Source organism: Podarcis tiliguerta (genome assembly GCF_965153285.1).
Source record: "Podarcis tiliguerta genome assembly, chromosome: 5".
NCBI classification, from domain to species: Eukaryota; Metazoa; Chordata; class Lepidosauria; order Squamata; family Lacertidae; genus Podarcis; species Podarcis tiliguerta.
The window spans coordinates 43545640-43571019 of NC_139538.1; the positions used below are offsets into that span (position 1 = coordinate 43545640).

The window sequence follows — 25380 nt, forward strand, 5'->3', positions numbered from 1 at the left end:
TGCATATTGAAAACACTCCAGACACAGTAAAGAGAATGATTGAACACTAGCAGCATAAAACACAATGAGAAATCAAGGTCTAAAAATCAGGAGATCTAAAATGCCTGATGCCGAAAGGACATGGGTCCCTCTGGAAGTCCTACCGGCAGGATGTATGTTTGATTCCCCTTCTGGCTCTTTCAAAATGGGCCTTAACACCTTCACTTTTCTAATTTGTTTTTAATGGAATATTGCCATGTATAATTATAACTGCTGCTGTTTTATGTTTTAAATTGTGAACCACCTTGAGAGGGCCTTTGGCCCTGAAAGGTAGTATAAATCCTCCCCAAATAATGCAGAACTGGGGTGCCACAACAGAGGAAAAGGAGAAGGATATCTTTATACTCCACCCATCTGGCTGGGTTTCCCCAGCCACTCTGGGTGGCTCCCAATAGAATATTAAAAACACAATAAATACATCAAACATTAGAATCATAGAATCATAGAGTTGGAATAGACCACAAGGGCCATCGAGTCCAACCCCCTGCCAACCAGGAAACACCATCAGAGCACTCCTGACATATGGTTGTCAAGCCTCTGCTTAAAGACCTCCAAAGAAGGAGACTCCACCACACTCCTTGGCAGCAAATTCCACTGTCGAACAGCTCTTACTGTCAGGAAGTTCTTCCTAATGTTTAGGTGGAATCTTCTTTCTTGTAGTTTGGATCCATTGCTCTGTGTCCGCTTCTCTGGAGCAGCAGAAAACAACCTTTCTCCTTCCTCTATGTGACATCCTTTTGTATATTTGAACATGGCTATCATATCACCCCTTAACCTCCTCTTCTCCAGGCTAAACATGCCCAGCTCCCTTAGCCGTTCTTCATAAGGCATCGTTTCCAGGCCTTTGACCATTTTGGTTGCCCTCCTCTGGACACGTTCCAGTTTGTCAGTGTCCTTCTTGAACTGTGGTGCCCAGAACTGGACACAATACTCCAAGGTGAGGTCCGACCAGAGCAGAATACTTCCCTAAACAGGGATGTCTTCAGATGCCTTCTAAAAGTCAGGTAGTTGTTTATTTCCTTGGCATCTGATGGAAGGGCGTTCCACAGGGTGGGCGCTACTACGGAGAAGACCCTCTGCCTGGTTCCCTGTAACTTCACTTCTCACAGTGAGGGAACCTCCAGAAGGCCCTCAGAGCTGGATCTCAGTGTCTGGACTGAATGATGGGCATGGAGATGCTCCTTCAGGTATACTGGACCGAGGCCGTTTAGGGCTTTTAAGGTCAGCACCAACACTTCGAATTGTGCTTGGAAACGTACTGGGAGCCAATGTAGGTCTTTCAGGACTGGTGTTGTATGGTCTCGGTGGCCACTCCCAGTCACCAGTCTAGCTGCAGCATTCTGGATTAGTTGTAGTTTCCGGGTCACCTTCAAAGGTAGCCCCACGTAGAGCACATTGCAGTAGTCCAAGCAGGAGATAACCAGAGGTTTGACTTGGTCATCACGCACCTCACTTCAGAAGTGGTGGGGGACTTGGAGAAAGGCCTGCAAATAATATCTTAATACTTGGGCAGGGGAGAAGGCAGTCCTTCATGGACGCAGATCCTCAGTTGTTTAGGTAAGTGCCAACACTTTGAACTGTTCTCAGAAATGGAGTTGCAGCTGGGGCAATTGTTTCAGAACTAGGAAGATTTGACTAGTCCCAGACAGTAATCTGACTGTTAGATTTTATGCTGTCAGAAATTTCTAAGCATGTTTCAAAGGCAGCTCTAATAAAATGGCATTAGGGTAACCTAAGCAAGATATTTCCAGAACATGGATAACTATGGCTGTGTACTTACAGTATTTGTGTTTCAAATACAAACTGTTGAATGTGTGCTATTTCACTGACAATGTTTACAAATTTCAAAGTATACACTGTGGACCAGGGCAGCGATAGCTGATTTGATAGTTATTTCTTTCAAATATGCATACTGTCCAGATGTGTGGCTCACAAGCACAGTGCCTATTAGTAGCCCATAAAATACAAGGTTTTGTAACCTTCCACCCATTTTGTATGGATGGTGCCCCTTATCACCTTTGAAACTGCACTCTTAGGATAATGGGTGAAATGTGTGTTTACTGATTTTCTGCCATTGGCCTTGGCCAAGTTACTTGTTCTCAGCCTTAGCTCCCCATTTCATAGAATTGTAGAATGGTACCGTTGGAAGCAACCACGAGGTATCGCAATATAACAATACAATAACATTACACATAGATATCAAATATGTCTTTGAGAGGGAATGTGCTGAAAACCTGAGACTGCCGTTTAGATTCTCTGATAGTTCTAAGGCCCAGTCTTCAATGGAAGCTTTGCATACTGTTTGGGAAGGGCTTAGGTTAGTTCTCTCTGTGGACTCACAAGTTTCTGAGACTGTGAATAAGTGCCTGGATGCTATTGACTTTCTGTCATTGTTCTGGATATGTATGAGTACAGTCAGAGAAGCAATTTAATTGATACTATTATATTTATTTGCAATGTGTTTTTTTGAAATAGCTATGGTAGAGGAAACCTGAGGCCAGGGCAGGCAGATGTGTTCAGTTAGGGCTGGAGCAGATGCATGGAGCCCGTGACTGGAGTACCACTAGCACATGAGCCACATGATCTATACTCCAGGCACAGGCAAACCCCGGCCCTCCAGATGTTTAGGACTACAATTCCCTGGCCACTGATCCTGTTAGCTAGGGATGATGGGTATTGCAGTCCCAAACATCTGGAGGGCCACAGTTTGCCTATGCCTGATCTATACCAAGTGATAATGATTATTATATTTCCGCTATGTAACATTAAAACCCCAGCTATGCAGAACCCATCCATTATAAAATAAATATGATTAAAAAAGAAACAGAGTGGGCTATTGTTGTTTTTTTAAATACACTCATGCACCAAGTAAGCTAACTTTAAATGAAACGCGGTTATTTTAATTACAGACAAAATCCATACTATGATAACATCTGGCACCCAGGGCTAAAGAGCCTCCATTAAGTCCATGCCTCCTGAACTAATTTCTATCGGAAGATCAAAGGTACCTCTTGGCTGGGTTTTCTGCAGCAAGATTATTTTGTTTTAAAGTTATGGCAACTGACAGTCCTTAAGCATAATGGGAATCAAGTGCTGTGAGGGGCCCAGATGTGATGCATCTGCTGGGTAGCCTAGAAGACCAGCTCTGTGAATGACTGCGTGTGTGCACACAGCACCTCCAAGGTACAAAGAGGAAGCCCTTCCCATTCTGGCCACATTCACACAATACATGTAAATCACTATGATACCACTTTAAACAATCATGACTTACCCTACAGAATCATGAAAGCCGTAGCTTGTTAAGAGTACTGAGAGTGGTTCGGAGCCCCCTGTTCCCACCACAGACCTACAGTTCTCAAAATTCCTATGAAAAGGGACTGATTGTCTAACCACTCTGGAAACAGTAGCTCTGGGAGGAGAATTGTCTCCCCTGGAAGTATGACTTGCCTCTTTTTTGCTCCCCTATGGATAATGCTAGCAGGTGCCTGCATATGAAATATAGCATCTGAGAAAATAGGGATGGACAAGTCTATTCATTTTGGTTTTTCTCAGTTTTGAATTTTTTTTTGCATGGTTTTTGTTTTTGTTTCCCCACCTCAAGCTTACCCTCTTTCTCTGAAATCTGACTACTGTAGTAGGTCTCCATTTATCCCTGCTACTACAGTGGTACCTCGGGTTACATACGCTTCAGGTTACATACGTTTCAGCTTACAGACTCCGCTAACCCCAAAATAGTACCTCGGTTTAAGAACTTTGCTTCAGGATGAGAACAGAAATCGTGCGGCGGCGCAGCAGCAGCAGCAGCAGAGGCCCCATTAGCTAAAGTGGTGCCTCAGGTTAAGAACAGTTTCAGGTTAAGAATAGACCTCTAGAACAAATTAAGTACTTAACCCGAGGTACCACTGTATTTTGTTTGCTTTAATAACCTCATCCCAAATCTTTGTTGATTCTCCGTTTGTGTGTGTGTGTGTGTGTGTGTGTGTGCTTGGGCAGCATTGTGTGTGAAGCAGTCCTCACAGCTATATAAATGGTGCACGAGTCCACATGCATCCAAACGCAGAGGCTGCTTGCCTTGCAGCCTTGTGCAGTATGGACATGCAAGGCCTGGGCTGAGCTTTCCCAGATGCCTCTTCATTTAGGAATGTAGCCCCTGCAAATGACAGGAGGGGCCTGTTCCAGCTCCCCAAGGGAAAGGGACTTGTTACACAGATACCGAGGATGCCGCATGACTCGTTCAGCAGATACTGACGATGTGGCAATATTGGAGCCATTCTGTCCAGAAAAGATAAAAGACCAGAGTTTTGCCTGATGAGACACCAGCCAGCACATGATTCCCTCTTGATCTAGATTTGTTAAAGGGCAGCGCTCTGCTGACAGGCAGCTTGAAACCCCCTTGAGCCTCTGAATCTTTCCATCTCGTTTGCTCCCGCAAGGCCTTCCTCTCGCTTTTGTTTGACAGCTGGGGAAATTGTTTACCCCCATTTTAAAAAATGAAAGCTGAGATTCCAACTAATTGTGGAAAGAGAGAGCTCTGGCCATCCCCCTGGAATGTGGTTAATCTTCAGCTGCCCCCATGCGCTCCCAAACTGTGTAATTTAGACCTTAATGGTGAATGTACCATTTTTTAAAATTATGGGGGAGTTTGCTTTGCGTGTCTGTGTGGGGTGAAATGCAGGGGCGTGCCAAACATTCATTTCTTTGTCTTTTGGTTCCAACTTGGGTTCCTGCGTTGCATCTGTGAAGCCAGCTCAGTGTTTGTCCCCCTCGGCAGCATCCTGATTCCTGAGTTCCATGACGGCGACTGCAGTCCGCCTGAACAAACATTCCCTTCAGTGAGTTTTCAATGCTCTCTCGAGGTAGACAAATTGGGTGGGACCCCCTTGTTTCCAGGACAGGAGAGAAGATTTAACCCTAGAAATCCACAGCCTGCAGGTTTTGCTATTGAGGTTTATGTGTTAAACACATAATGGCATGGTTGTGTTTCTCCCCTGCTTTCAAACATTTGTTTGGATTTCATGGGAAATGCGTGCTCTCCATGAACCTAAATACAGGCATGCGCCCTGCCCTAAAGGTGCTGGTAGGGAACCAGACTTCCTGCAGAAAAGATTCGAGCCTCTTTGCTTGCCACTGAAAACTCTGCTAATGGAAGCAGATGGATGTCATCTCCTCCTTTGTTTGTTTGCACCTTGTGCTTATGCTTGCAGTATAAAAAAGGTAAAGGTACCCCTGCCCGTACTGGCCAGTCTTGACAGACTCTAGGGTTGTGCGCCCATCTCACTCAAGAGGCCGGGGGCCAGCGCTGTCCGGAGACACTTCCGGGTCACGTGGCCAGTGTGACAAAGCCGCATCTGGCGAGCCAGTGCAGCACACGGAAACGCCGTTTACCTTCCCGCCAGTAAGCGGTCCCTATTTATCTACTTGCACCCGGGTGTGCTTTCGAACTGCTAGGTTGGCAGGCGCTGGGACCGAGCAACGGGAGCGCACCCCGCCACGGGGGTTCGAACCACCGACCTTTCGATCGGCAAGCGCTAGGCGCTGAGGCTTTTACCCACAGCGCCACCCGCGTCCTAATGCCTGCAGTATATTGTGAGCCTTTGGGAAACGACAATATCCTGGGCTGATTCTTACATTACCAGAGAAGTGAGGGGGAGCTCCTCCCCTGTGGCTACAGCCTCTTGCTTTGCACACATTGAAATGTGGGTGGTGGACCATGGGGGAAGTTGCCATGCCAGTTCTAAAATCATAGAGTTGGGTGGGGCCTTTTATGTCACCTGGTCCAGGGATAGGGAACCTGTGGGACTTCAACTCCCATCAGCCCCAGCCTGTGTGGCCAGTGGTCAGGGACAATGGGAGTTGTGGTCCACCAACATCTGGAAGGCAAGTGGTTCCCCACCTCTGGCTCTCCATTCTAAATAATTGTTGCGGTGTCTCCTGAGGGTCCGTGGCCAGTGTGACTGAACCGGTTGCTCTCCTCTAAATCCGCCTCTGCGCTGTCGAATGGCTCTTACCCTCAGAAAGTTCTTCCTAATATTTAGTCGGAATCTCCTTTCTTCTCATCGTTTGACACTATTGGTTTGGGTCCTTGCCTCTGGAGCAACAGAAAACAAGCTTCCATGTGGCAGCCCTTTAGATAGTTGAAGGTGTCTGTCACATCACATACTTCGAATAACTTTTTTGTTACATCACTTGAAAAACTGCTGATACTTGTTCTGGGACCGCTTAATGGTGCACCCTAACTCAAATTGGGAAGGATGCCCCATAATACATTGAAAGCGGGGGTGGGGTGGGGTGCATAATAAGGGCACCCACCTCACACTTCTTTTAAAAAACATTATATTTCACAGCTGCACAATAAATAAGGTTTCTTCGTCTCACAACTCATTTGCCATGTATGGAGCTTATTGGTTGGACTGCTTACTGGAGCTCCATTTTAAAACAAATGCAAGCCTTCTTCCACCCCCACGGTAGAACTGATGGTATCAGATGGGGGCCCTCTGGTGGTTGCTTTGGTACCTGCAAACTCCCTTGGCTAAAGCCACAGACTGGGTTCGCATTTCGGTGGCATTGCTTATCCTCCAATCGCACCATTTGAGCTGATGTATTACTTATGTTTAGAACACTGTAGTGCATTTCTTACTGCCAGGTTTTTCGATACATCCAATCTGTGCTCAGCATTTGGAAAATTGATGCAAAGTAGAAGAAAAAAATCCTGCTCTGGTTGGACAGAACTTATGAAAACTGCATTTATTTATTCTTTCATTCATTCAAAGCACTTTTTAAGCCTGCTTTCCAGCCAAAAAGACTCTTAGAGCAACTTACCCTAAGATCCACAAAGCAAGGTAGTGACTGCCCACAGGCTTACAATCTGAAACACAGCACAAAAGGAAAATGGGATAGAGAAGGAGGAAGGGGGGGGCTAACTCAAACGCTGCTAGTTAAAGTTTTAAGAACAACCAGCCGGCATGGAAACAGACAGGAGAAGCCAAAAGGAGCTGGTCTCTCAGCAGAGCCAATGGAGTGGCTTGCTTCTCTCTCTCCCCCCCCCCCCCGTCCCGTCCCGCCCCGCCCCGCCCCCCAAATCCTAAATATACAATCCAAGCTGATGGTTGGGGCTTTGACTCTACAAAGCTTTCTCTTCAAGTGCTGACCATCAGCTGAAAGCCAGGGCTTCAAATTACCTTGCAATCCTCTTTCTTCAGCCCAAGTGTAGTGCAAATGGGTTTGACTTGGCCAAGATCTGATTCTCCCCACCACCCTGCACCCAGGTTGAAGCTTTGGAGACCTACTTGCCTTTGAGATTTACCATCAAGGGAGATTATAAACACACATCTCCAGGTCTTAAATTTATAGGAAAAGAGATAGCAGAGATTAAAAACCTATATGGAAACACCTCAGTCTGATCTGAAATTTATTTGACCCAATCCCTGGTGTGTGGGGACTTCTGATAGGTACTTAGCACTTAGAAAGAAATGGAGTCTGCACCTACTTTGTATCCCTTTCATCTTTGCTTTCTTAATGTGTTCTTGGGTTAAGCCCTGGCATTAAAAATTGGAGCTGGGGCTGAGCAAACTTTAGCACCCATTAAGCTCTATTGCTGCCTGCTCAATCTCCCTGGTAATAATTAAGATCCATATGAATGCACATAGAGATGTCAGATCTGTTTCAAAATTAATGGGTTGCTTCACATTGCGGTGATGCTCTCAGTGACATGAGAGAAGGGATGTGCTGCAGAGCTGTGATGTTGTTAAACAGGAGACAAGGTGCTTATATAAGGGACAACCTTTTAAAAACAAGGGTGTAGAAGGGCTTACTTTCCGCCAGGGCTTAATCGCAGAAGGTCATGTGAGCTGAGCTCAGGAAATCGCCTTCCTTGTTAGTCATGCCTCAGTCCCTTCAGACATTCATTTAAAATACAAAAAAAAAAGGTTACAAAGATTGCTCTTTGGAAAAGAAAGCAAAAGTTAGTCATCGGGAGAGGCAGTCTGTGTTTTCCATGGGTCTCGCCATCCAGGTGTTTACAGTGCCAAGCCTAAAGGCTCAGGCATGGAGTATATGGAGCAAGAGTAAACACAAGATGGGCACAATGTCCTCCTAGAATATTATATGGCTGGGATGGGAAACCTATGACCTTCCAGATGTTGCTGGACATCTTCCAGCATCCCTATCCATTCACAGTGCAGGCTGAGACTAATGGGACAAATAACATCTGGATTCCTCAACCGTGTTCAGTGGTAGAGCACCTGTTTTGCATTCAGAAAGTCCCAGCTTCAGTCGCTGACATCTCCAGGTAGGGCTAGGAAAGACCCCTGTCTGAAATATTGGAGAGCCACTGCCAGTGACTGTAGAAAATGGATGGTCAACCTGGTCCTTCCAGATGTTCTGGACTCCCATCAAGCTCAGCCACCAAGGGATAGGCATGAGCGGCGTTGCAGCCCAGAGCATCTGGATGGTACCAGGATGGCTCCTACTGGTGTAGAGAGTATGAAGATAGATCAGTGTTTCCCAAACTTGGGTCTCCAGCTGTTTTTGAACTACAACTCCCATCATCCCTAGCTAGCAAGACCAGTGGCCATGGATAATTGTAGTCCAAAAACAAATGGAGACCCAAAGTTTGGGAAATAATGAAGATGGACCAATGGTCTGGCTGACTCAGTATAGGGTGTATACCCAAGAGTACCCATAGTCAGCTCCCCCACACCTAGGATTATGGAGAAAGTTTTGGGGTCAGCATGTGTCGCTTTAGAGCAGTGAACCACTGGTAGGAGATTATTTTGCAAAGCTCTCCATCTACCTTCACTTACCACTTCCTCTACTCATGCACATTCCATCATCTCAGCCCATTTTCTGCCCTGTCAGCAAAGCCACCAAGCTCAAGGAGCTGCCATTGTTCAATCAAGGTGATTCAGCCTAAATCAAAAGCACCAACTGGGTGAACTCATCATTGCACAAACAACTTGCTCCTCCAAACTAGGTCAAGTAACCCTCCAAAGAGAGAGGGGAGCACATGCCTGAGCCACGCTGGCAGCGGAAGAATTGCAGCAGCTGCATTCTCCATATATATATATATATATATATATATATATATATATATATATATGGGTATAATATAGATGCATGCATATGTATAGCCATTTGCAGCTGTCAGGCCTTCTGCTGATTAGGGCCAACTGTTTGGGAGCCAGAGGGAATAGTAGAGATGAACACAGGAGAGTTTGTTGGCATATTCAGAGACAAAAGTGCCACCAGCAACTGCAGCCCTCTCCCCTCCTTCCACCCGCAGCAGCTGTGGTGCTGTTGATTGCTCTTGATTCAGCAGCTTCTGCCTGCCTCCAAGTCATTCCAGCTGACGACCTCATCCTTGGCGTTGTCCTTGTCACTGCCACACACACACCCTCTGCTACAAGATGGTCTTTCTTCTAGTGTTGTCTTTCCCTGTTGAGATGTCATCAAGGCTGTCTTCACAGAAGCTTGTGAGCAACTCAAGCTATTTCTTTAAGGCTAATCTGAGTTGATACACCTTACTTGTATGTTGTTCACAACGTTTCGAGAACAGGGATACCTAAATCTGTGTTTTCATCAAGTGGGGTTGTGATCAATAAAATAATGTTGGGCTTCTTCTTGGTTCTGTTTAGTATAGGGCAACTATCCAATGACATTCTACTCAGAATAGAGCCGTGGATATTGATTGACCGAAGTTAAGCATTTTCATTAATTTTATACTCTGTGTTTGACTAATGCTGGTGTGGACAAAGATGACCTGGGCCCCTACTCATTAAATAAGGCAAAACTGGCAAATTAACTGGAACTGTATAAACTCACTTGGTAAATGAGAGTGCAATCCTAAGAATATTGATTTAGAAAGTCATGTTGTATTTAAAGGGGCTTATTTCCAAGCAATTAGGATTTCAGCCTTAATCAACAAAACCAGCCATTAGTAAGGGCAAATTTTAATGGTTTGGACTAAGTGTCAATGAAGGGCACACATATTTCTTTTAACAGAATAGTGGCTTTTGGTTTTGCGAGTTATCTCACATTTTCTTCAGTACTGCAAAATATAGCTATATTGAACTTGCAGTACAAGAGGATTAAAGTTTAATGAATTGGCTGAAAAGTGATAAATAATTATTTAATCTGTGGACAGTCCAGCTTTTTCCAACCAAATGTTGCAGGAATGAGGGTCTGATTCTTGTGCTCATGCTTGCCCACTTCTGTAGCAATCTATCTGAGCTGCAAATAGTCAAGTTTGTGCTTTGCGGTACCAGAGCTGACTGATCAGCACCTGAGAATCATATCCATGCTGGGGAGAACACCTGGGACTTTGACCTTCATTGTGTGCCTGTTCCCAACAGCCTAGCTGCTTTCATAACGGGGAGTTCTGAGCATCATGCCAGGCCTTGTCCAACAAATGAAATTGCAACTCGGAACGGACGCCAATAAAATGGATGATAAAAAACCGTTAGCCCCCACCATTCCCCTTCACACAGGCATCAAGGGCAATTAGCATCACAAATGAGCCACTTGGCTGACTGTGCCAGGAAAGTTGTGTTCTGCTTGTGGTGGAGACAAGAGACTCGTGGACATACCCTTGGAAATGGCCTGGTGCCATTACAGTGTCCTTCAAAGCCTGCACTAGTTTGTGCAGCTTATGATACAAAACTTGAACATGGTGACCTTGAAGAAAGACTCTGCAGTGTCACTGGTGGCTGTGATGTGATGTGTGAGAAGAGTTGGATGTAAACAAGGGCATAGCTTCTCTGGAGATGTCAGAAATTAGCGGTGATGATGATATGAGGAATGGTTGAGGGAGCTGGATATGTTTAGGTTGGAAAAGAGGAGACTGAGAGGAGATATGATAACCATCTCCAACTATCTGAAGGGTTGTCACATGGAAGATGGAGCAAGCTAGTTTTCACCTGCTCTGGAGGGTAGGACCTGAATCATTGGATTCAATTTGCAATAAAAGAGATTCTGACTAAACATCAGGAAGAATGTTCTGACAGTAAGAGCTGTTTGACAGCAGAACAGGCTCTACCGGAAGGTGGTGGACTCTCCTTCACTGGAGGTTTTTAAGCAGAAGTTGGATTGCTATAGATGGCCATCTGTCATAGATGGTTTAGCTGAGATTCCTGCATTTCAGGGGGCTGGACTAGATGATCCCTGGGATCCCTTCTAACTTTGCAGTTCTATAATTCTATGATATTCAAGTCTGATCTTCCCACCACACTCCTGCGGCAGGACTGATCATGAGAGGATTATTGTCTCTCTCATAAGACATCTAAATTTAGCAGAAACTAATTTTCTCCCAAAAATTCTCCTCTAAAATTCTTCCTTGAAAATTTGAGTTGAATATTCTGTAAATAGTATTTAAGAATCCGCAATTTATATTCTAAAGTAATATTTTAAACATCTTTTCACATCTTAGTTTAAGTCTGCCAAAACCAAAATAATCAAGGAGATGCCTACAAGTCTAAAGCATTAGATTTGTTTTTGTTGTTAAAAATTTCACAGTCAAAATGTGAATATGAATTTTGCTTTGAGATTTCTCCTTCAAAAATGTGTATGGCAAAATTGGAAACATTAGTGATTTCAGTTATTTGTAAATAATTTATTTCAGCTCCATATCCATCTTTGAATTCAAGTTTGTGTTTCTTTCCTGATGACTAGTTTTACTCCTCCCTTCTGAGACCCTGTAGCCGCAGGCAATTTCTGGCTTCTGTTCAGCCAATCTACGTCTCACCACGTGATAAAATTATTTGGGGAAGCCCTCACATGAGAATATCATTGAGTGTGTGCGCGTTTGTTGGTTGCTGAAGAGAATTGTGTTCCAATGGACTATGGCACTTGTCTGGGCATGGTTCAAGGCCTAAACCTGTTTGGTGCATTTGGGAAAACATCACTGTCTGAGGTCCTTCATCATGTGCCCCTCCACAAAATTCCAGGAAGGTGGCAACATGATAATGGGCCTTTTCTGCAGTTACTCCTCATTTGTGGAGTGCTGTCCCCAGTAGAGCCCATTTGGTGCCTTCATTACATATCTTTAGGCACCAGACAAAAATGTTTCTCTATAGCTTGGCTGATTGAACATTCTATTTGCTTATAGGAGCAGGGTTATTGATTTGTTTTCATTCTTGTTTTATTAAGCATTTTGTGTTCTCATTTTGTATTTTTATGTTCCGAACCGCCCTGTGATCTTTGGATGAAGAGTGGTATTCAAATTTAATAAATAATAACAACATAAATCATCATCATCATCATCATCATCATCTCTCATCTGTTTAACATTAATCATAATGTCCTACTTCACCACAATGTTGTGAGGACAAGAAGACTGAGATTGCAAAGCGCTTCAGACGGATGACAACTGGACACTAAATAAGAAATGATGCAGCTACGGGAGGAAACAGTTGACATATGTTTGCCACAGGAGCGAGAAACCTGATTGTTAGAAATTGTATTAAATGAAAGTTATTTGGTTGGATTTGGAAAAGGAGAGAGAGAAATTGCAAAGCACTTTAAGGCTCCATAGGCACATGATAAGCAGGTTGTCATTTCTTTTGCAGCTGTAGGAGTAGATCTACTGAACTCACTCAATTTCTCTAGCATAAGGGTTGGTGTGTCTTTGGCATGAGGAGCAAGTTTTTCCTTGCATTTCCTAGTGCCCAATATGTTTCAGAACAGGAATTCTAAAGGTCCTCACATCTCACCATGCAACTGTCCCGAGTACAGCTTTCAGCTTACAGAGAAAACCCCAGTGCAATCAAGACTGTGGAGAAAGATGTCCCAGGAAGATGTGAACTAGCAACTTACAGGGTCCTGTTGCTAGTTCCTTGTCTGAGATGTGTAATCTGACCACGAATGCGCTTTGCCAAAACTATTCTATCATTTTATTATTGGAGGGGGAAACTACATAGGGAGGGATATGTTCTTTGTGTGTAGGAGGGTGATTCAGGTTTGATCTCTGGTGTCTCCAGGATGAAGTATCAAACAGCAGGTGATGGGAAAGGCTTTTTCGTGCCTTTGATCCCAGAGAGCTGCTGTCGTACTGTGATACACCCACACCATACATCTAAAGCACCATACACTTTTTAAAAAAAGTTTCTATTGAAAGATGTTCATGGATTACAAAGGTACCTATAGCACCTCTGTTTTCAGTTCATAAAGTCCTATCTACAGGTCAGTTACATTTGGCGTGAGACGTTGCTATCATAGGCATTGTGAAGTTGGAGAGGGGAGAAAGATGTGGGGAAAGAGAAGTGGGGGAAAGGGGGGGTAATGATTTTTCCTTCTTCTGCATAGTTATGTTAGTGTCATGTGGATAGGTTCTTCATCTATTTGTTTATTAGTTTTCTTTGGCAGTGAGAGAGATTGGGGAGCCCAGGGTGAGATTGATTGCATTGCCGTGACTACAGTGAGTTTTATTTGTGTGTGTGACATGGCAGGGTGTGTGTGTTGTGGGCTCAAATTAGCCATAGCAAATCATAGGCTGTCGGTGTGTGTGTGTTGTCTTGTTGTCTTGTTGGGCTGTGTATGCAACAAAGGGGAGCCACACCGAGGTGAAGGCATTCTCTTTTGTTTCTTCCCCAAAGTACCATACAGTGGTACCTCGGGTTACATACGCTTCAGGTTACAGACTCCGCTAACCCAGAAATAGTACCTCGCGTTCAGAACTTTGCTTCAGCTAAAGTGGTGCTTCAGGTTAAGAACAGTTTCAGCTTAAGAACGGACCTCTGGAACAAATTAAGTATGTAACCAGAGGTACCACTGTACATTTAAAGGATTCCTTGAAAGAATCCTAGGACCTGTAATTGTTTAAAGATGCTGGGAATTGTAGCTCTGTGAGGGGTAGATTACAGTTCCCAAGATTCTTTGGGGGAAGTCACATGCTTTAAATGTGTATTAAATGTATGGCGTGGGTGTGCCTTTTGTGGTCTCAAAAATGGTTTGGTTAATCAGCCAGTAATTTAATGCCAAGAGAGAAGGCACAGTCCATCCTCCACGAAGAAAGAACAGGAACAAACCTTTTAAATACTTTCCCAAATCTGTGGTAGAAAAAACATTTTTTTGAGGGGAGGGGGTTGTTTCTAAAGTGAGCTGGTTGCATGGTGAGTTTTAATCTGATGCCTAAGTAATGACCACTTGAAGCCAGGAATTTGAGGTGAGGTATTGGGTAGGGCGGACATGTTAAACAGCTAAGAAAATGTTGGCAGAGGCTCAGCCAACAGGTTTTGCTTTTATGCTTAGGAAAGGTTCATATTACTGTATTTGGGATTGGAGAGAAATTCCCCCCAGATCAGATTGGTGGGGGCCTCTTTTCTTCTCCTCCTCCTATGGCATTTGGGACTGCTCCCTTCTTGAGGAATCTTATTTTATTAAACTTGCCCTGCAAGTAATTCCTGCACCTAGCTGGGGCCTGCTCTCCGCCTTCGTATTGTGTGGGCTAATTTATTGAAAATATTGCATGTGGGGGATCCTGGCCTCTTTCAGATTATTCGGCATCCACCCTCATTTGTTTAGACAAGGTTTGCAGGGAGATTATAGAACACCATTTATTAAGCATCATTCAGATTTGATCGGGGAGGGGTTATATGACATCACATTTACCTCACACTTTCCAGTGCATCTTCCCATCACGTTCCTTTCTGCCAAAAGGCCAATTTAATTTTTGAAGGTGGGTTTGTTGCACAAGAGACCAAATCCCATTTTAATTGCGCAGCAACCTGCATTTCCCAGTATGCAATCGAATTGCACACACAAATCTGTGACAGTCCAGAAGTGGCCCCAATTTTCAGTGGCAGGAGGCTCAGCTAGAATATCTTCATGACACTTCTAATTAGAAATTGCTGTCTTCGTCACCATTGTCTTTATTTGAGTAACGCATCAAGGCAAGAAAAAATCAAGATGCACCCCAGCACTTAATTATTTGAAATCCTAAGAGGAGAAGAAACCAGTGCTTGTATTTGGCCTACAGTCTGTCAACTGAAGTTCATGCCTATAACTTTTAATTCGAATTCTGTTCTCTCCCTTGTCCCTTTTCCTCTGTTACTGTGCTGCAAAAGCAAAGTGCTGCTTGCTACAACAGGCTGGAGAGGAGAATGGACAAAGGGACCACTGGAGCAGGTGGGGAAAGAGCCACTGCCTCCTTTCTCATTACTTTCCAGACCTTTTCTTTTTATTTTTTTAAAAAAAGATAGGAATGGCTTCTGGGGTGCACAGCTGACAGCTCAAGCTGGTACTGTTCCATAGCTTTGCTTAAAAAGCATTTAAACTAATATTATCCTGCCTGTAGCAATTTTTGCTTCAAAACAGATCAAAGGAACACCAGCCCTTCCTTCCTTCTGCTCCCCACACCACCACTTATAAAAGTATTCAGTATTTCCCCCTCACTTGCTTTCTGGCTAATCCCCCTCCATCTTGCAGCACTTTAAGTTATCACTCAGCTGTCTTCTGCTTCACAGATGGTGGGTGTGACTTTTTGAAATTTACAGTTGGGAGTATAAAACAAAACAGCTGCTGTGGGGCTAGACAGCTTTAGCCCTGTTTGCCCAGCTGCGGAGATGCTCACTCTGCTGGGCATAACTTAAATTCCCCATAGCCTGCACCTGTTTGGAGGCAGCCATATCAGAGGGCAAGAGGAGGGAGAAACATACCCACGTTCGGTGCTTCCCTGTCCTTCAACACTCCTGCTGCATCTTGAAAGGAGTTGTGAAGAGATGGCAGTTGTTGACCGCTACTGTTATTGAGCTATCTTCCAGCATGCTCAGAGGTTTGGTCCAGTATGCAATTGTCTCCCCATAAAATGCTCATCTGCTGATCCAATCAACACCAGTGCACACACCATGCCATATCCTTGCCAAGGCACTAACATTCACTGGATTCCAATCAATGGTCGATTTTGCTCAATGGTAACCCAGTGGCTTTTTTTGTCCATGAGAACTAAGCTGGTTGCCACCAGAGATAAAGGTTGCCAGCACTGTTCCTGAGCTGCCGTGCCTTTTAACATGTGCACAACACACAAAACAGTCAATTGGCAAAACTTTCTCCAGCTCTGCATCTACTAGAAGAGTTCAGCAGGCAAACTTTTGTGATTCACATAGCTATTAAACTGGCACAATAACTTTGGCAGGGTTTATTATTATTATTATTGGCATTGGAAATGACAACAATTTTGGCTTGGGAAAAAGTGAGCATTTTGAACTAGACAATGCGTCCATTTAGCAACCTCAGGGCTGGAAAGGACAGATGCTAAGGTGATACTGTGATGAGGCTCTGGGTCGTGTTGACTGAGCGTAGCTACATTTTCTCTTGGCCATTATTGTGCAAAATGGTCATTCCATTGTTCAACAGCAAAAAGGGAATGCAGTGAGATGAGGAAGTACGGTATGTATGCAGGTTCAAGAAGTGCAAAGTGGCCTTTGGCTTATTAACATTCGATGGCCTCTTAAGTGTGTTTGTGGGAGGGGGTTATTGGTTTGTTTTTGTTTTATCATGTATTCAGTGTTTCCATTTTGTGTTTTTATGGTTGTGAACCACCCTGTGATCTTTGGATGAAGGGCGATTTACAAATTTAATAACAAACAATCAAACAAACAAAACATGAGCACATCATTTACGGGTCAGACCCCGTGTGTTACTCTTTATACTTTGTAAGCCTAAGATAAAATAATACTGAGAAGCACTTTGCATTTTAAAAATTGTAGAGAGATAATCTCCACCTAGTACAAACATGTACACCAGCGCTCATGGTTGAAAGGGATGCCAGTTTGCAACTTTGAGAACATGTAACTTTAAATTCCTTAATGAACAAGAGAAGCGGCAGCCGTGGCTTCTTGGCCCTCCCCCCCCCCCCCCGTCATATTGTCCATTACCACCAGCTGCTTGCTACACAGTGTACCTGGAGCCCTAGGAGACCATTGCAGCAGGTAGGGCAGTGGAGCACCCAACAGCATACGGTGCGCGGGGGGAGATGCTTTTTCTCCTGTTGCTTCATAGACATTATCTGTGTGTTCTCTGGTTTGCACCTTGGGAACTCTATACTAAACTGTAGCATATATGGTATATCTACAACAATTTGATTTCCTGATAGTGCTGGAAACCACTTAACGGCTTCATATTCTCTCACTCCCCCCTCCCACCCCCAAAGTCCAGTCAATGAGTGATTTTACTACAAGCCAAATCAAGTCTTAGATGCAATTGTTTCCACTCTGGAAGGCAGAGGGTGGAGGAATCATTACTCAGCGGCATTCACTTGGTTGGTTCAATAACTTAGCCGTCAAGGAGGCTTGGCCATTGCAAGAGAATGTCCCTGGCTATGTGGCTTGCAGTAAGCAGCTATGTGGGAAACGAGACTGCAGCAATGACTATCTAGCAGCTAGGAGGTGGATTTGAAAGGATGGAAACTGACAGTAATGCAGTCTTATGTTGTATTGAAGGGCTTAGTCAAGGGTACAAGAATTTTTCAGTCCAAACAATAGAGATGCATCAGCAACCACAGCAATAAAACATGCCTTCGGTTCTTCCTCAATCCTGAGTTTGAACATACAGGGCCAGACCAAATCCTTGTCATTTTAAGAGCACCCAATTTATCATGTAAATGTAAAAGCTTCTGGGTGTAATTCTCCCTACCTGACACACAAACAAGGTCACACAGCAAACCCCTCGTAAATTACACAGCATTCTACGGGAAAAAGCAACAGGAAAAGAAAATGCAGAAACCTGGAAGCAAACAATAAATAACACCGAGACAAGTTAAACTACTCCCAGGGCGTTTGTTTGCCAAAAGGTCATTTTCCATATCCAATCCATTAGGAAAATTAGAAGTGAAAGAATGTGCTAGTTTGACTTAAAAACATTGAAGAAATACCACCCCGCTCCCCCCCAAAATTAAGTAGAGCCATCTAATATTTTCCCCAGTGATTTGACATCATGCCAGATGTTGAATGTGTGAAGGAGATGGTCCTGATATATTTTTATAGCTCGGTTTACTGTTCTTCACTTCTTGCCCTGCATGTTTTCCTGTAAAATAATGCAAATTCTTGTACCTCCCTGATAAAAGCCCATGCTAAATAGGGTTTATAGGAATTTGTGAAACTTGTGTGTGTTTTCCCCTGAGTGGTTATAATAAAAAACATTTTAAACAACCGAGAAAAATAGGAGGAAAGCTTAGTGATAGTTAACATTTATGTTACATTTTGAAGTGCTTCACATACTTTACCTCAGTCAATACTATTGTCCCCCACACTGAGAAAGCAGCACTGAGGCACCTGGTGGAAACCAAGCCATTTATGGCTGAAGTGAGATTTGAAGAAGACATCCTTAGCTGCAGTTTGCCAACTCTGCAACTTGTGATGTACCTGTGCTCCAGTCTAATTACGGAGAGCCTGGATGTACAAGAAAGCTGTCGTGTGTATCACATGCTGGAAAAAGCACTACAAGTGTACATTGAACACACATCCAAATATGCATGTAAGCATGAAGATCATCTGTTCACAGTGCAACGTGTCATATGCGGGGCTGTCTCTGAAGGTGGTTCGGAAGCTCCTGCTGGTGCACAATTCAGAGGCCAGGTTGCTCACTGGGACAAGACAGTTGGAGCATATAACACTGATCCTGGCCTGACAGCACCGGCTGCCAATTAGCTTTCAGGCCCAATTCCAAAGTGCTGGTTTTGATCTATAAAGCCTTAAACGGCTCAGGACTGCAAGACCTCAAGGACTGCCTCTCTCCATATAAACTGTCCTGGACTCTGCAATCATCATCGGAGGCCCATCTTCACGTGCCTCCTCCACTTGAGGTCCAGAGGGTGGCAACAAGAGAACAGGCCTTTTCTGTAGTGGCTCCCCATTTGTGCAATGCTCTCCCTAGGGAGGTTTGCTTGGTGCCTTCATTATATATTTTTAGGCATCAGGCGAAAACGTTCCTCTTCAACCAGGCCTTTGACCAATTAATATTCTACAGCCTTTTAAATGTGCCTGTGGGAAGGGAGCGTTATTGCTTTGTTGCAATTATTTACTTGGGTTTTTATCTTGTATTTTATTCTGTGAACTGCCCTGAGATATTATGATAAAGGGCAGTATATAAATGTAATAAATAATAATGATAAATTCAGTGGGGGGGGGGGAGAATATAGACCTTCAAATGTGCATCACTATCCACATTGTGGCACAAGTAAAGGTAAAGGTACCCCTGCCCATACGGGCCAGTCTTGACAGACTCTAGGGTTGTGCGCCCATCTCACTCAAGAGGCCGGGGGCCAGCGCTGTCCGGAGACACTTCCGGGTCACGTGGCCAGCGTGACATCGCTGCTCTGGCGAGCCAGAGCCGCACACGGAAACGCCATTTACCTTCCCGCCAGTAAGCGGTCCCTATTTATCTACTTGCACCCAGGGGTGCTTTCGAACTGCTAGGTTGGCAGGCGCTGGGACCGAGCAACGGGAGCGCACCCCGCCGCGGGGATTCGAACTGCCGAGCTTTTGATCGGCAAGCCCTAGGCGCTGAGGCTTTTACCCACAGCGCCACCCGCGTCCCTCACAAGTAGTCATTCACAAAACACCATTTTTAAATGGTGGATCATAACAGAAGAGATACAAATTTCCTATAGCATAACGTTGTTGTTTAGTCGTTTAGTCGTGTCATGACCCCATGGACCAGAGCACGCCTGGCACTCCTCTCTTCCACTGCCTCCCGCAGTTTGGTCAAACTCATGTTAGTAGCTTTGAGAACACTGTCGAACCATCTCGTCCTCTGTCGTCCCCTTCTCCTTGTGCCCTCCATCTTTCCCAACATCAGGGTCTTTTCGAGGGAGTCTTCTCTTCTTAGGAGGTGGCCAAAGTATTGGAGCCTCAGCTTCAGGACTGTCCTTCCATATAATAGGATAGCATATATGTCACCAGTGGCCCAATCTGAAACCCAGCCATGGTTTTAAAAATTCATGTCTTCTTGCATGTAGTTCTTGTACAGCAAACCATAGCTCAGTGGTAGAGCACTGGCTTTGTATGCAAAAAGTCCCAGATTCAATCCCTGGTATCACCAGGTAGAACTGGGAATGCATCTTGCCTCAAACCACAGAGTTGCTGCCAGTCAGCATAGACAACACTGAGCTAGGTTTGCCTCTGTATAAGGCCTCTTTCTGTGTTCCCTGGCCTCCCACGTACAACGCTATATCAGATTGTCAAAAGATGAGGTTCTAAGAAATCAACACAGTGACAAGTGAAAGGGGGGCACAATCGCCTCCTGGAGATTGGGCCCCCCAGTAGCACACACTAAACATTTATTCTGAAAAACAAGTATATCTGATTTAGTGGGATTTACTTCTCACCTACACTTTGCATTATATGATACCTGATACCTGAAGAACAGGAGAAACCAATTTGGTACTCTCCATATGTTCTTGGACTACAACTCCCATCAGCCCCAGCTATCATGGCCAATGGTTAGGGATCATGGGAGTTATAGTACAATAAAATCTAGAGAGCACTGCATTGTCTATCCCTGCTACAGGTAAAAATCTTGTGACTCTCAGTACCTAGGGATCCATGGGAAGCAATTTCCAGAGATCACATATATTCAATCGGAGAGCCATTAGGTTATAAAATCATAAGCATACAGAAACAACAAACAGTGTTAAATGTTCAAATGAACTGTACAGAGACAGAACATCACAGCATCCTGGAGGAATTATATGTACAGCAGTTACAAACAGACTATTCAAATGGAGTTCCTTAAAAGAAAATCAAGACTTCATTCTGAAATAAAACAAAATCGTAAAGGCATCATTTCTACTAAATTTTATTCAAGTTTGCGAAACATCTAAACATATACACCAAGGCTTAGCATCACCAACTTATCATCACACACACCCTTTTCATGAACGTCAAAAAGAGAGAATAAAACTAAGAACTAAAAAAAAAATCAAAAAAATCAGATATACCCTATTGAGAGAACAGAAAAGGTGTAATGGATAACATTTGCAGCTATGGCTTTTTATAGCAACTGAACATCATCTGGTATGTAAGAAAGAGAGCAAACCCTGCTATATTTAATCAAAGAAACAAGTAATTAAACCACATCTGAAACATGCCTTCTTCATTCTAGTATGTTACATGAACAATACTACTCTGGTCTCTCAAGGCTATACTTCATCCATTCTGGCTTACCTGTAAATGTAGCACAGTATTCAGATAGGAAACATGTACCATATATATAGCGAAACAACTTGTAAAGAGTCAGTGTGGCTGTTGTACTTAAATGAAAGAAAAACCCTTTCACACACTACATTCAGTGCAGAACTAACAGATATTGTGAAAGCCAATAGCAGAGCTGGAATAAAATTATTTTTAAAAAAGGATTAGATAAAACCATGAAGATTGGTTTTAAGAACTGTGAACTAAACAGTTAGAAGTTGCAAATTTGCCTGCTCAGGGCAGTCTTTTCTATTTGTTAGAAATAACAGAGGGAGATTGTTCTGTAAGTGTCCTATGTTTTGCAACTTATTTGCGAAGCATCCATCTGGCAGAGGTCATTTTCAGAACCAGGATATTGGCCTCTGGGGGTCCCTGGGTCAGCCCTGTCTTCTAGTTCTTAGAAGATCTAGTTAGGTCAAAATGATTCAAACTTGATGCAGGTATGATAGCTGCTTGTTGAAGTCGATGGACCATCGTAGTTCCTTTTGGCTCAGTGAGCTGCACCAGTACCAGTGAGATCCCATTTTCCACAAAAAAATATGCTCAGCAAGAGATGAGAAAGAAACAGAAACAGGACAGCCCTTGGGCAATCTGCATTCACTGTCTGAGATAACAGAAAGCTGTATTTTGTGCTCAAAGATAGAAGCAGAGAAGGCAGCATGGTCAGTTTGCTTCACAGTTTGTCAACTGGGTAGGAAGTATTGGGGGCGCTTTGTTAGCTTGCTGCACACTGAAGGAAATGTACTTCTTCCTGAACTGAACAGGCTGAGTTAGGTTTGTTGAATTTTAAGGGAGACGCTTCCAGACATTATGGCATGAGCAGACAGGCCTCTCTCTAACATTTGGACTGAATAGTTGCAGACATATTTCTTTTAAAATTGGGCTACAAGTGCAAAAAAAATAATAAAAATCTGCTGCCACTTTTGCACACTGGACCTCTAGAGAGTGAAAGCCTTTTCTAAAACGCAAATCTGTATTTGCAACATGTCACCAGCTTCCCCATAGAAAGCAAGGAATAGGAAGTATCTACTCTTAGTGATGTTTTAGCAGTTGGTGCAAATATGTATTTTAGCTGTCACGCTTGGGGGTTCTCAATGGACTGATTTGGATTGTTGTCTGTACCTTATTTTATTCTTGCTCATTGTTGTAATGTTTGCTTATGGATTTATTACCCTTACAAATCCGTTGAAGTAGGTGGGATATAGACTTAATTTATCTAATCTAGAATTTATGTCTGTTGCAACCACAAATTAAGAGCAAGACAGAATCCAAGTTGAGGTGGACTAGAAATTATTGCCATTACGCTCTTCAGATTAATAAGGAATAAGCAAAAAAAAAAAAAAAAAAAGACAATATAGTGACAGTGGATAATATGGTCAAGAAATGTCTGAAAGCAGCTATTGTGCTCTGGCTCTCCACAATGTATACACATTGCCCAAGGTTTAGCAAGCAAGTTTACTCCCTCCCACTAGGAATGAGAAAGGGCATTATAGTTGCCATGGCATTTTCTGCCCTATACTCTGGTTATAATCTGCATGCTGCGTGCTAAATTCATTGCATGCAAGACTGCCCTCGCCAAATTACTTTGAACTTGGACAAATCTAGCAGATGACCCAGAGGCGAGAAGCAGCCTCCTATGTCATTTCCTGGTGTTGTAGCGATATGCTGAGATTTCGCAATCGTACTATATGACTATTCCCTTAAAGGAGAGAGTGCATCCTTCGTGCATTTTCCTAACGAATATTCTGTATTTAAGAAGTTATAGATTCTGGGCTTTTCTTCTAAGGCTGATAGAGGAATGCTTCTCTTGCCAGAGATTTATCTATACCTTTTGCTCTAAACTGCAACTTAAATTGGTTGGGTATTTCCTGAAGTGAGGGACATCTCTTTTTGAACACATCCAGACTGTTACTTCCTGCACAGATAGTTCTGAAATGTAGTTCTAAACTAACAGTGCAGGAAGCAGTGCAGACTCACAAAAAAGCAATCCCAGACTATACACCCACAACAACTCATTTGGATATGACATTGAACCTGTTAATCTCAGTCTATTACTGTCTGGACTACTTGGGAGAAGCACATTTGCTACATGGCTTATAGGAGGCAGGTGCAGCCTACCAAAAGCTCTTCTCAAAACACGCCCCCCTAAATTAACCAGTTCGCTGCAGTTAAGACTTAAAGAGCACTAAACTGACTACCACTATATGCTGTTAAACTCCACCCTCATGGAGGGATTTTTACAGTGCAACGAGACTGAATGTCAAAGAGCTCTTGGTCTGTTTACACCAACCAAAAAGGCAACACTGCACTGCAGTCTGACACTGTTTTATTTGATAATGACAGCATCTCTAGCACTCTGATGCTTCTAACATTCAGACTGTTAAGAACTTGAGTTACAACGCAGGTCTCTGTGAAAGGAAGGGCAGACACCTGGTTATCTCGCTATAATAAAGGCTCTTCATGAGGCCATAGGAGTGTCTTGCCAGCATTCTACAAAGTAATGTATTGTTTTAAAACTGAAGCACAGATGCTAATAATACATCAGCTCATTTGCTGATGAGAAAAGCTTTGAGTGGCACCAGGTGAGCATCCTGAGTGACTTCAGAACTGAAGCAGGCTCCCGTACACATTGCTATGATCATCCTACACTCTGCGGAACCCATTGGAAGTCTTTATGGCAGACGTCAATCTGCTCCTGTTTTCAGTTCTTATTCTTTAGTCAGATGAATGTGGAGACTCTCAATACTATTTATGCCAAAAGGGGTAGGGGTGGGGGGAAGAAATGCATATGTGGAGGGAAATGATACTAGAGAGAAGGTAAAGTTCGAATTTGGGCAGTAGGCTTAGCTGCTGTTCCCATTTCTAACAGCTATAGCTGCACACAGATGGAAAAATATTTGGTCAGATGCTAGCAGCCAGCTAGCGTGTTTGGCTCCTGCAGCCCCTCCAATTCCGTGCAACGCAGTTCATTTACTTCTTCTTTGCAATGACATTTCTGCAGACCCAGTTCATGCCATCCTTCAAAAACAAGACAACAAAGAAATGGAACATTAGATGAGAGGAAAGGGTCAGCTTTTGCCCAGCTCATATTAAACTCTCATTCTGCAAACACACATTCAAGTTTCGCTTTTCCCTATCCTATATAATAGCGTATGTGAAATGCTCTGTCTTGTTAGTGCGACCATGGTTAGGAAACCTGATCTACAAATGGCCCTTCTTACGTCCCTTGTCTTGTTGGTAAAGTTATGGGACTATGAATTACTGCCTTTTTATCAGGCTTTTCTGTCAACATGACCCTCTTTGGCTTTAATTGTAACATGGATCCACCCACTTACAACTGTGTGGTTGTTATTATCCTGCTTTATTTTGAAGAGGATGTACTGTAAATCTAAATTCAAAGGAATATCAAGGTTCCTTTGCTAACTCAGCAGTATACAATCTTAGGATGTAACCACACAGAAACCTTTGTCACGTTCAATTTAACTTTTGCACCATACATGTGTGCTTCCTAGTCCTGGGACTGCAGCTCTGAGATTTTCATCATCTCCTCCCATTTATGAAATGCTAAATTTACTCAGCTGCATGCATACACACCCTGATAAATATTCTGCAGTTGCCAAAAAAGGAAGAAAAGATAGAGAGATACCCGCAGATGAGATCACAAAATAGCTTCCAATAAATAATTTTTAATAGATGAAATTAACAAGGTTGGGGAAACCCAGCCAGATGGGCAGGGTATAAATAATAAAATTATTATTAATTATTATTATTATGGCAGTGTAGGTGGCAAAATGCACAGCTGCAAAAGGTATAAAGTATTAGCAAAAGGAACTGAACTTAGAAATGCACTAATAACAAAGGAGGCAGGGATGTAGAACCACCAAGAGCATATAGCAACTCAGAAAGCTGGCCCATCTATTAGTGGTCCTCCCAAGTCTCAGGCTGAGGTCCTTCTAGCTTTGCTGACATCCTTTTCATTAGAGAGCTTGGAGATTGACCAGTCTAGTCCAATCACAAATCTCTCCAATGACTTACAAGATTTTGAATAAAGGAGAAAGCCTAGGAAATGACATACAAAGAATGCTGGTTTTCATGCACCTTTACCCAAGTCCCCAGCCCTCTCTGATTTTATCTTAATAGCCCACAGTTTTGTGTCAGCAAG

The 25380-nt window shown here is 43.5% G+C and overlaps 2 protein-coding genes across 3 annotated transcripts in view; one reads left to right on the forward strand and one right to left on the reverse strand.

Moving 5' to 3' along the window:
• Positions 1–25380, forward strand: part of SFXN2 (sideroflexin 2) — a 122006-nt gene that overhangs the window by 35166 nt on the left and 61460 nt on the right. The gene's annotated exons all lie outside the window — the stretch shown is intronic.
• ARL3 (ARF like GTPase 3) overlaps positions 20808–25380 on the reverse strand; it is a 37848-nt gene continuing 33275 nt past the window's right edge. For both annotated transcript variants that reach the window (XM_083441608.1, XM_083441607.1), the window contains exon 6: positions 20808–24236. In XM_083441608.1, coding sequence (XP_083297734.1) covers positions 24189–24236 — 48 coding nt within the window. In that variant the 3' untranslated portion in view covers positions 20808–24188. The remainder of the gene's footprint in view (positions 24237–25380) is intronic.